At 35.9% G+C, this 12,933-nt stretch overlaps 1 protein-coding gene across 2 annotated transcripts in view; it reads left to right on the forward strand.

Annotated features, from left to right (window-relative positions):
• Nucleotides 1-12,082, forward strand: part of IMPA1 (inositol monophosphatase 1) — a 31,329-nt gene extending 19,247 nt beyond the window's left edge. For both annotated transcript variants that reach the window (XM_049853578.1, XM_049853577.1), the window contains exons 6-9: nucleotides 1,046-1,154; nucleotides 2,880-2,988; nucleotides 9,646-9,797; nucleotides 10,656-12,082. In XM_049853578.1, coding sequence (XP_049709535.1) covers nucleotides 1,046-1,154; nucleotides 2,880-2,988; nucleotides 9,646-9,797; nucleotides 10,656-10,771 — 486 coding nt within the window. In that variant the 3' untranslated portion in view covers nucleotides 10,772-12,082. The remainder of the gene's footprint in view (nucleotides 1-1,045; nucleotides 1,155-2,879; nucleotides 2,989-9,645; nucleotides 9,798-10,655) is intronic.
• The last annotated feature ends 851 nt before the right edge of the window (nucleotides 12,083-12,933 follow it).

Here is a 12,933-nt window from a genome sequence, read left to right on the forward strand (position 1 = left end):
GATTTTGAACTAAAATGGGGTAGTGAGTATAGCTGAGTGAGTGCCAGAATCAGGAAGTGTTTGGGAGTGTAAAGGGAGAGACTTGTGGGGAGGAAATGAGGCAGGCGCAGGCAGTGAGTGATTTTGATCTCTTTGGTTGAGATTTCTGCAAGACTGGTAGGTGGTCTGAAGCAGAGGTTCTCGCTATGATGATAGGGTTGATGGGAGCCAAAATTATAGGTGATAGTTGAATTTGTGGACTGGGAAGAACTAACACTTAAGAATATAGAGAGCTAAAAGGGAAATGGAAGAAGGAAAAAACCCTGAAGTACACAATTTAAAGGGATAGACAGAGAAGATTCTAAAAAAATGAGACCAAGATGGATTTAGTGAGTAAGGTAAAAAGAACTAAGAAAATACCGCCTGAAACATGGAGGTACTGGATTAAGTATTGGAGAAGTAGACGACAGTGAGTTCCTCAGAGAGACATTCTGTCAGTAAGAGTTCATTGGAGATCTCCGTGAAGGAGTTTATACAGAATGAATGATCAAGGCAGAAGCCAAATTGTAATGTATTAAGAGAAAAATAGAGATGCAAAGTGTAGACTACTGTTTGGCAGTGAGGGGAAAGAGAGAAGATGGCCTCTTGAAGGGATTAGAGTTCGGGGAAGATTGTGTAAGGGGAGGAGACATCTGAGGGGAAGGTACCAGAAGAGAAGAGGGATCAATTGCTGCAGCAGTTTTTCCGACAGTGTGTGGGAGGGGAGGGGTCATCACCCAGGAGGAAGCGTTCAGTCTGGAGAATAGGAAAGCCCTGTTTTCACCTGAAGCATGGAGGGAGAGAGGTTTAGAAATGGATGGAAGGGAAGATGAGGATTGCAAGTCTGATGACCTCTTTGCTCTGATTAGGCTGGAAATTAGCATTTTCCGTATCGCACAGGTTAGCCATTTGAACACCTTATTATTAGTCAGTGTACCAGATTTTCATGTTACTTTCTTAGAAAAAGTATTGGCTTAATGAAGAAGGATTCTGAGGTTTGGTAAAGGAACCTTGTTTCTTTCTACAGATGGAATTTGGAGTTGTATACAGTTGTGTGGAGGATAAAATGTACACGGGCAGGAAAGGAAAAGGTGCCTTTTGTAATGGTCAGAAACTACAGGTCTCACAGCAAGAAGGTAGGCTTAACTAATATCTGGTGGGATTATTACTGTATACTCTTAACTGTGGTTCCTTTTTTTATGTTACCCTATGGAATTCTCTAAGTGTTAACTAGTTCATAAGTTGCGTTTATTTTCTCTTCGCTTTCTTATTTTGAGCTCCACTTTGAATGTAGTTGTTAGTTGCCGTCAAGTTGGCTCTGATTCATGGCGACCTTATGTATAACAGAATGAAATGTTGCCCAGTCCGGTGCCATCTTCACAGATGTAGTAGAGGAAGCAAATGTAGCTCAGCAGACATTTCAAGCTCAGTACTGTGCTGGGGATAAGAAAGTGAGTAAGAATGGCTCCCTGCCCTTGTGGAGTTTGTGAAATATTGTTTCAGCCATTGCATTTCAAATTCTTCATAGAATTCCTTTTACCTGATGCCATTGGGACCAATTACAAGATAGTAAATTGAAAAAAAAAAAAAAAAGTTTGTGCAAGCTAGGAATTATTAAAAATTATTAAAAACCATACATACACATTTTTGGAAACCCTGGTGGTGTAGTGGTTAAGTGCTATGGCTGCTAATCAAAGGATCGGCAGTTCAAATCCACCAGCTGCTCCTTGGAAACTCTGTGGAGCAGTTCTGCTCTGTCCTATAGGGTCACTATGAGTCGGAATCGACTCGATGGCACCGGGTATACACATTTTTAATGAGCTAGATGATTGGAATTTTAAGCCTTCTTTCTATGTGACAGCTGACTGAAGTTTTGAGCCCCCTTTCTTGTATAAACCACATCGAACATTTTCTAGTTTTCCCTTTCAGATTCTTTTAAGTGCTGCAAGGTTTCAAAGATAATTCCAAAACGATCTGTGTTCAGAAGCCTTTTAAAATTTTACATATCCCCCCTCATTCGTTTATAGTTGTCTTATCCGCCCTTAATTTGTGAGTAGATTTTTAGTTCATTACGTTTTTAATTGAACTCTAAGACCCTAATGGTTGGAAGATACATCCTAATTACAGAGATGTTAACTTGTGAGAAACGTGCATCTTTGAATTGAAAGAATGTGGTAGCATTCATTGAAACAATTCTTTCCCTCTTTATATGTATTTTTTGTTTAACATAATATGTAATTAAATTGTGTAATCGTTAGAAGAAGTACAACAGTTATAAACATGTTTGGGAACAAGCACAGCTCATAAGCATACATTTTAATTGGTGAGAACAGTTGAAGTGTGGAGGTGTATGCTAGAGAGTAGCCTCTTGGCCAAGAGTGTCATGAACGTCAATCACAGTGTCTCAGAGGGAATGGAGAGCACTGGATAATCTGTCAGGGTTATAAACGGAGCTCAAATAAGAGAGCTTCCACTTAACTTTATTTGAATTGGTACTGCTGCTTTATTTCAAATCTACGTACAAATTCTTTATTGAATTTAATTTCTAAATTCTGCTTTTTTATATTTCAGGTGTTTGCTTGTTGCCTACTAAAGTGTTTATGTATGCTGGCAAGTCAGTTACATTCTGCATTTTTGAGGGATGGTCTAGGAAGCTAGACTCTGATGAATGTATAAATGATCACTTAGAGACAATACATTTATTAGTATCCTTGTATTTAAAGGCTTGGAAAGAAACAAATTTGATAAAACTAGGAAGAGGGATAAAAATGTTTTATTTTATTCTGAATTACAAATGTAAAAATTTCCCCCAGACTTCCAGTTATTAAAAGTTAGTGATTATTTAAAACATTCTCTTTTAGATATTACCAAATCCCTTTTGGTGACAGAGTTGGGCTCTTCCAGAACACCAGAGACCGTAAGGATTATCCTTTCTAATATGGAAAAGCTTCTTTGCATTCCTATTCATGGGTAAGCCCTTTTCATTTCCCACCTAAAGCTCCAGATAATTTAGTATTTTAGAGGGATAAATTTTTCTTTAGAAACAAATGTTTATAAACAGATGTGGGATGGGTAACAATTCTAATTTTATAATGTAACTTTTAAACTTTTTATTGAAAATAATTTAAAACTTATAAAAAATCGTGGAAATAAAACACGGCAAAGAATAACAGATTTATCTTTCACATATTGTTAACATTTTACCCCACTTGCTTTATCATTTTAGCGGGCGTTCGCATGCTCACTCTCTCTTGCTCTCTGTGTACATATGCACATTTTCCCCCTAAATCATAGCTTTTTACCCCTAAATATTTCAGTTTTTTTATTTCCGAGGAATAGAAATATTCTCTTCCATAACCACAGTACAGTTACTGACTTCATAAATTTACTTTTATCTAATTTACCGTGTATATTCCAATTTTGTCAGTTGATCTAATGATATCCTTAATAGAATTTTTCCTCCTCTGGTACAGGATTCAATCTAGGGTCAGATATTGCATTGAGTTGTCGCATCTCTTTCACGTCCTTCAGTATGGAACATTTGCACAGCCTAAGACATTATGCATTGCCTCTGGATTTTCAAATTTATTTGTGTAGAGACAGATACACAAGGTAGTCTCGTGATGTTTTTCAGAGTTCTCTGTATCAATAGTTACTTCCCCCTTGTCACTTCTTGGAAACCCTGGTGGCGTAGTGGTTAAGAGCTACAGCTGCTAACCAGAGAGTCAGCAGTTTACGTCTACCAGGAGTTCCTTGGAAACTGTCCTATACGGTTGCTATAAGTCGGAATCAACTCTGTGGCAATGGGTTTGGTTTTGTTGTTGTTGTTGTTACTTATTGCACATACTTGTGTTTTTGTCTTTTTTTTTTTTTAATCTTGATTAAATTAGCCAGTGGTTTGTCTGTGTTTTTTTTTTTTTTTTCCCATAAATAACCGGGATTTTGATTTATTAATTAATTGATGTACTGTTGTTCACTTTGTTTCCTTTTTTTTCTTTTTGAGTGGAAAATTTATTTTCTTTCTTTGATTTTTATTGACATTAGTATTTAGGGCTATGAATTTTCATCTGATCACTGCTTTAAACATATCCCATAGATTCTGATATATAGTATTTTGATTATCATTAGTTTTCATAAATTCTATAATTTCTGTTTGTATTTGCCCTTTAACCAAGTGTTGTACTCTTTAATTTCTGGGTAGATGGGCCTTTTTTTCCTCCTGTTTCATTTTTAAGATGTATTTGTATTACATTTTAATATTTCTACTTTATGGGACCTACCTTTGTTTTCTTTGTGCCCAAGTATATGATCAACTTTTGTGAAAGTTGCATATACATTGAAAAAAGGTAGTCTCTTACTACCGGGATGTAATATTCATACATAACGAAAAGATTCACCTTTTCATTTGTTTATTTTTTTGGCTACTTGACCTGTTTCATATTGAGAACAGTGTGTTAAAATCTTCTATTATTAGTATATTTCTGTGTATTTCTCCTTGCAATTCTTGTAGCTTTTATTTTAAATGTTGTTGTTGTGTGCCATGGAGTCGATTCTGATAGATGGGTATTATGTTGTTTGATGCTGATATGTTTCTAACTGTTAACTTTCATTATAAATTCTAACATTATAAAGCATCCTTTCTCTTGTTTAATGCTTTTTGTTTCCATCTACTTTGCTATCAGGATTGCAGTCCCTACTTTCTTATTATTTCCATTTGCCTGGCAAATCTTTATTTTCAGACTTTTTCAATCACTGTCTTTTAAATACCTTTTTTCACCAACATAAATGGTGACTATACACATAGACCTCGCCAGATGGAATTCATAGGAATCAAAGAGACTATATCTGTGGAAAGAGACAATGGAAAAGCTCAATATCATCAGTCAGAACAAGGCGAGGGGCAGACTGCAGAACAGACCATCAGTTGCTCATATGCAAGTTCAAGATGAAACTGAAGAAAACTAGAACAAGTCCACAAGAGGCAAAGTTTGACCTTGAGTATATTCCACCTGAATTTAGAGACCATTTCAAGAATAGATTTGACATGTTGAACACTAATGACCAGATGAGTTGTGAAATGACATCAAGGGCACCATACATAAAGAAAGCAAGAAGTCATTAAAAAGACTGGCAAGAATGAAAAAACCAAAACGAATGTCAGAAGAGACACTGAAACTTGCTGTTGTACATCGAGTAGCTAAAGCAAAAGGAAGAAAGATGAAGTAAAAGAGCTGAACAGAAAATTTCAAAGGGCGGCTCGAGAAAACAAAGTATTATAATGAAATGCGCAAAGATCTGGAGATAGAAAACCAAAAGGGAAGTATATGCTCGGCATTTCTCAATCTGAAAGAACTGAAGAAAAAATTCAAGCCTTGAGTTGCAATATTGGAGGATTCCATGAGTAAAATATTGAATGATGCAGGAAGCATCAAAAGAAGATGGAAGGAATATAGAGTGTCACTGTGCCAAAATAATTGGTTGATGTTTAACCATTTCAGGAGGTAGCATATGATCAAGAACTGATGGCACTGAAGGAAGAAGTCCAAGCTGCACTGAAGGGAAGGATGAGAAGAAGGCTCCAAGAGTTGACAGAATACCAACTGAGATATTTCAGTAAACGGATGCTGAGCTGGAGGTGCTTACAGGGCTATGTGAAGAAATTTGGGAGATAGCTTCCTGGTCGGCTGACAGAATGAGATCCATATTTGTGCCCATTACAAATAAAGGTGATTCAACAGAATGTGGAAATTATTGAACAATGTCGTTAATATCACAAACAAATAAAATTTTGCTGAAGATCATTGAAAAGTGGTTGTAGCAGTACATCAACAGGAAACTGCCCGAAGCTCAAGCCAGATTCAGAAGAGGCCATGCAAGGGGGATAGCATTGCTGATGTCAGATGGGTCCTGGCTAAAAACAGAATACCGGAAAGATGTTTACCTGTGTCGTATTGACCATGCAAAGGCATTCAGCGGTGGGGATCATAACAAATTATGCATAATGTTGTGAAGAATGGGAATTCCAGAACACTTAATTGTGCTCATGAGCAATCAGTACTCAGACCAAGAGACAATTGTTCAGACAGACCAAGGGGATGCTGTGTGGTTTAAAGTCAGGATTATATCCTTTCACCATATAACTCAGTCTGTATGCTGAGCAAATAATTCGAGAAGCTAGACTATATGAAGAGGAATAGGGCATCAGGATTGAAGGAAGGCTCTTTAACAACCTGCATTATGCAGATGACACAACCTTGCTTGCTGAAAGTGAAGAGGACTTGAAACACTTACTGATGAAGATTAAAGACCACAATCTTCAGTATGGATTACACATCAACCTGAAGAGAACAAAAATCCTCACAACTGGACCAGTAAGCCAACACCATGATAAATGGAGAAATTATTTAAGTTGTCAAGGATTTCATTTTACTCGAATCCACAATCAACACCCATGGAAGCAGAAGTCAAGAAATCAAAAGACATGTTGCATTGGGCAAACCTGCTGCAAAAGACCTCTTTAAAGTGATGAAAAGCAAAGATGTCACCTTGAAGACTGAGGTGCACCTGACCGAAGCCATGGTGTTTTCAGTTGTCTAATATGCATGTGAAAGCTGGACGATGAATAAGGAAGACAGAAAAAGAATTGATGCCTTTGAGTTGTGGTATTGGGGAGAATATTGAATATACTGTGGACTGCCAAAAGAACCAACAAATCTGTCTTCGAAGAAGTACAACCAGAATGCTGCTTAAAACCAAGGATGGCAAGACTACATCACCAACACTTGGGACATGTTATCAGGAGGGCTCAGTCCTTGGAGAAGGACATCATGCCTGGTAAAGTAGAGGGTCAGCAAAAAGAGGAAGACCCTTAATGGAATGGATTGACACAGTGGCTGCAAGAATGAGCTCAAGCATAACAGTGGTTTTGAAGATGGTGCACGACCAGGCCGTATTTCATTCTCCTTTACATAGGATCTCTATGAGTCAGAACTGACTCGAAGGCACCTAACAACAACAACATGTTTTACTAAGCATGTCGCTTGTATACAGTGTAGTTTTGCTTTATAAGCCAATTCTAAGGTTTCTTTTTTTTAATAGACAAGTTAGACCTATTTATTTATTGATGTAACTATTTTATTTGGTCTAAATTCTATTATATCTTAATTTGTATTTACAGTATATATTATAGTTACTATATTTATTTGGTGAATCTTCTCTGTTGTTTTTTTATATTTCTTTTGGTGTTTATGAAAGTTTAAGTTTTATCCTAGCAATTTTTTTGATTAAAACTTTTTCTTTTGCCCTTCATTATCTGTTTTCTTACTTTTTACTGTCTTAAGGTTCCAGAATTGTTTGACTTCCACCTATTGCCTGTATAACAATCAATGATCTTATTTTACTTCCCCTTTTTCTCTCCCTTTCATTCTATGTTTTTTTGTTGCATTCTTTCTGTGTTGTCAGAACATATACCATTTTTACATACTATTACTCACATAAGCCCTTTGATCTTAGTCGTAATGCTCACAGCATTTTAGGTAGTCAGTTGTAAGTTTCCTAGTCACATTCTGATTGTATGAAGCTCATCCTCTACTAGATGCCTTGAGATACATATGTGTATAGTATTCCCTAAGCTGTGGTCCGTTCCAAACTGTTACACTGTGCCTTGAAGCTTTAAGGACAGCTTGACAGTATATACTATCCTTAATGAAGGAAGAGAGGCTGAATAAAGTAAAAGAGAAGGGCTACTCCCAAAATGATGACCTTGAGAGAAGGGCATTATGATCAAAAAGGCCTGCTGCACCCAGCAGTGTGATGTTTTGAAGCAAGGACGTTAACCGTAGGCAAGTTTTCAGTTATGTTAGCTATAAAAAAGCTGAAAGTGCTTTACAACTTCAGCCTTTCCCTGCCCCCCCCCCCACCTTTGGCCATTGACTAAAGTAAAAAGTAAACAGTAACCTTTCATTTTAGGTCTTTTTTCAAAAATGTAATCAGGGAAATGTTACCAAGGAGAGATATTGTTTTCTTTTTATGATCTTTTGTACTCGGCTACTTCTTTAGTTTTTCCTTTGTTTTCAGAAGGGTTACTTACACAAAACAAAGTGCGACTAAAAAGAATCATAATATGAATGAATGCCCTAAACAAATGGAAAAAATTCTAACGCATTCTTCCTAACTAGGGAATGGCATTTATGAGGAACTGTAAATCATTGTGGATCCATTCCCTTGGTTTAATTTTTGGACATTTATTTAAATTAAGTGTATTGTGTCTCTTTACTTATATGCAGACATAATCTCTTTCTTCTAAACATTTCAGTATGTATTTCCTTAAAGAAAGGGGGAGGGGGACATTCGCTAACATAACCATAATTATAAAAATTAGGAAACTAACATTGATACATTATCTAATATAGAGACTTTCTTCAAATTTTGAAAAAATTCTGCTCCAGGATCCATACCAGGATCATACATCACATTTCATTGTAATTTCTCATTAGTGTCCTTTAATCTGGAGTTGTTGTTCAGTCTTTGTCCTTAACCTTGAAAGTTTTGAGGAGTACAGGCCAGTAATTTTGTGGAATGTCTCTTGATTTGTTTTCATTTGTTTGTTTCCTCATGATTAGATTTGGGTTATGCATTTTTGGCAGAATGACAGAAGTAAAGTTCTGTCTTCAGTGCCTCATGTCAGGAGGCACATGACACCTCCTTGTCACGTTGTTGGTGGTGGTAACTTGGACAGCTTGGCTACAGTAGACCATTGTAAACATGCTATTTTTCCTGTGATAATTATTATGTATCTTGTGGGGAGATGCTTTGACAGTATGTAAAATGTTGTTTCTCATTAAACTTTTACCCAGTGGTTTTGGTATTTTTTAGTGATTCTTTCCGGAATCAATTACTACTGTGTTGTTGATGTTGTTAGGTGCCACTGGGAGTAGAACTGCCCCATGGGGTTTCCAAGGAATGGCTGGTGGATTTGAACTGCTGACCTTTTGGTTAGCAGCTGAGCTGTGCCACCAGGGCTCCAGTTATTGCTATAATGGCTACCAGATGATGTCCATATTTATCTTAAGTGGGTATATTTACAAGGAAAAAGTGCTGTGAGAAGGCAAACCTGAAATAATCTTCCCAGGCTGGGCTAGGTCTGTGCAGAGCCCAGGCATGCTGTAATCCCTGTAATCCCATGTTCTGGGACACATGAAATAGGGAATGACCAGTAGCCTGATATTTTACCCCCTTAGACACTACTTGTGTGTGTGTGTGTGTGTGTAAAACAATACAAACCATTATCCCAGGGTTTACACACATACGAATATACATGCCTGCCATTAGAGTAGAATTATAGCATTATGCGAGTTTTTTTTCTCAAAATTACATTACTGTTTTAAAGTTTGTCTTATTAAGTGATTGCTTTGTGAGAATTAATTTTGTCATTCGTAGCACCCTATGATAATTAGGCTTTTCATATTTTCATTACAAAATTATACCTTTTTTTTTTTTTTTACGTTTATATTCTAGATAGTTTCAAGTTATCTCATTGAATACTTAACAATAAACTGAAGTTAAGGAGGAATACCTTATTTGAAAGGAATATCTTTTCCAACCCTGTTTTTAAATGTTACTTGTTAGGATCCGGGGTGTTGGAACAGCAGCTGTTAACATGTGCCTTGTGGCAACTGGAGGAGCAGATGCCTATTACGAAATGGGAATTCACTGCTGGGATATGGCAGGAGCCGGCATTATTGTTACTGAAGCTGGTGGTGTGCTGATGGATGTAACAGGTAAAATTATGGGACAGTAAAGCACCTTTGCCTTCCCATCTGTTGTACTTTCTTCTGTATGTGATTTTTTTAAAAAAAAGTTTGATGTATATTATACTTCAGCTCTTAAAGCAAAAAAAGCAAGCCATAAAATTTTCTGCAACATCAAAAGAACAAACATTGGGAGGTAGAGGCAAGGATAAGAAGCTGATGGTAGTGTGGGAATGAGTGAACAAAAAGTGACTGAGCCTTTTCACATGTGAGCGTTGGGAACTCTCAAGAAGCTGTAGAAAAGGTCTAGAAGGCCCCAGAGTCTGAGGCCCTTACAGAGAACCCTTTGAATGTTGACTGTTGCGATAGTTGAGGACAGGCTTCCTCCATCATCACTTTTTGTCTTGGGTTTAGGTTAAATACTTGATTGGAACGGATGGTGAAATTTTTAAAACGAGTGGTGAACTTGAGTTAAAGAATTCATAGGTGCACTGGGATAAAGGCAACAAAGAAATTAGGAAATGGGAAGGAGAATCCTATGGAAATTCACTGGAACCAGATTTTGTGCCTGTAGATTTTTGCACAAAAAAAGAGGTATTAAAAGTAATAAGAATGCGCAAAAGATGAAAATAAAAGAGAAAAGATGATTTTTTTCAGACTCATATGAGTTGAGACTTCCCAAGGGACGTTTACTCAAAAAGATGCTTAGAAACATCTGTATCTGTTGCCAAAGCTGAAATATTGTGGTTATGTGACAAAGTAGGGTTTTTTTTTTAAGTCACTGAAGTATTAAAATGTTATGATTGACTAAAAAAGTGCCATACTAGTTTTATATGAATTACTTTTATGCAAGACTTAATCTTTTTCCGTATTTGATTTGGTTTTTAGGTGGACCATTTGATTTGATGTCACGAAGAATAATTGCTGCAAGTAGTAGAACGTTAGCTGAAAGGATAGCCAAAGAAATTCAGATAGTACCTTTTCAGAGAGATGATGAAGATTAATTGCAACATCTTCCCATGTATTCAGTCACAGTTACTTTTCCCTGAATTTGCTGATGCATTGATGATGTTAGAAAATGTAGGACATTTGTTTCAGATGCATAATAAATGTTTAAATTGTTTTCGATGTCCATTTTAAAAAATTGGAACTTGTTCCATATTGTACTAAGTATTCAGGAAAAGATGAGATATTTGTTTCATTGTTTTAAAAAGTTTTGTGTGTAAGAATATACTTTGGGGAAAATGCCAAGGCGGTGGAGGTCACGAGATAGATAACACATCAACTGAAGAAGCCAGTAAGCAATTTTGAGTTATTAAGCATGTATGCTTTTCCTGAAATATTCACTTACTATTTATATACATAGTACTCTCAATTAGAAAGTCAACTTTTTGGGAAAAAAGTGTTCTCTTTAGTCCTCAAAGCCATGTTTAATTAAATTTGTAAGGGTATAATGAGAACTTCCTAGTCCAAGGTTTCTCTCTTTGCAGTGAACCTCATTTGTGCTGTTCATGATTATACATGTAGCTCCTAGCACAGTGCCTGTCCAACAGTAGGCTCTTCAAAAATAAGCGTTAAAAGAATGAATATTTTGAAGGCAGCGATTCCTAGTTATAACAGGTACATAAAGTAATGAGCTCACCATTCTGTATTTTTGCTTCAGATTTTAAAGCAAAAAATTACGTAGTTATCCTTTTTTTAACATTTCACATACCATTCCTTTTGACATTTCACATTACCATACCATTTCAAGTTACCACTCCAGATATCATTTCTTATGGGCATTTAATGAACATTTAATGGGCATTTCTACAATTAATATATTGTCCAAAGCACTGCATTTCAGTATGTTTTTGGATTCATTTTCAAGTGCTTGTATAAGAGAGAAGAAAGGATTTTATAAAAATGCCCGATATAGTAGATCATTTTACTAAATTCAAAATTCATGTTTTAAGATGTTTAGACCAATTTGGTTGTGAATAGGAAACCTAGAACCTGGCAAATAAACTGTTTTGTTAATATTAAAGTTTTAGTTTCTTCCCAGACTCCTTTTAACTTTGTTTCTACTGGATTTCATTCAGCCTTTCAATATTCCTTAAAAGTCTTCGGCTCACCAAGTTCAAAAAGAAAATTGTACTGGTTGATATTAAAAATATTAATTTATCATTTAGCCTTGTCTCAACATGAGAACAGACTATTAAGAAGTTTTGTTACAGGCTCCTCTGAGACTTGTATTGATAACATAAAATGTGCTTCCCTAAAGTTTTCAAAGTGGGGTTATTTTATTGTCAGGTACATCTAATACGTTAAATATATGATACTAAGATTGAGATCATTTGTACAGTTGAATGTATGCACTTAAAATATCGCATACAGGTTCTTTTTACATTTACTCTAAGAGTATCATGAATAAAATTTTAAATAAACGTAATAGATACATTATTAAAAGTTTACAGTTTACTTCTAGGGATTTTGTGTTCGATTTTAAATCTTTGAAACTTGGAGTTGTGATTGAATATAGGTTCTTTATTTTTTACCTATAGTTTCTAAAACTTTTCTGAAGACTTTTCCCTCATTAGGTAACTTTTTCATCTTTTTATTCTAAATACAGTTTGGTATTTTGTGGCTGAAAGTTTTTTAGACATTTGAAGAAGGATGATTGACAAGTGGATTATTCAACAGTAACTTGGAAACGTTTTCTGAGTAACAGGACTTCTTAGGCTTAACATTTATAATATACAGGAAGGGTATACCATCTTCCTGTGTTTGTACACACACACGCCCATCCATACTTAAACATAAGATATACACATTTGAACACCTGTCCCACCCCCCCTTTTTTAAAAAAATAAAAATGAGCTTATTATATACTTAATTGTAAAGTGCTTGATGGCTTCATTTTGAATCACTAGCTATTCTTAGAAGTGGTTAGCAATGTTTAGGTCAGTAATGTGCCTATGATATATATCATTGTGACTCAATTGCCCTTAATTTCAACATCTAGCATAGAACCCCACCACTTGTCTCTCAATTTATCATACTGTGGTGGCATGCATGTTGCTGTGATGCTACAAGGAATACCAGTTAATATGACTGTTACTCAAATTTGTGCACCAGCCACTAATGCCAAAGATGAGGAAATTGAAGATTTTGACCAACTTTTGCA

The sequence above is a fragment of the Elephas maximus genome, chromosome 15, assembly GCF_024166365.1.
Source record: "Elephas maximus indicus isolate mEleMax1 chromosome 15, mEleMax1 primary haplotype, whole genome shotgun sequence".
NCBI lineage: Eukaryota > Metazoa > Chordata > Mammalia > Proboscidea > Elephantidae > Elephas > Elephas maximus.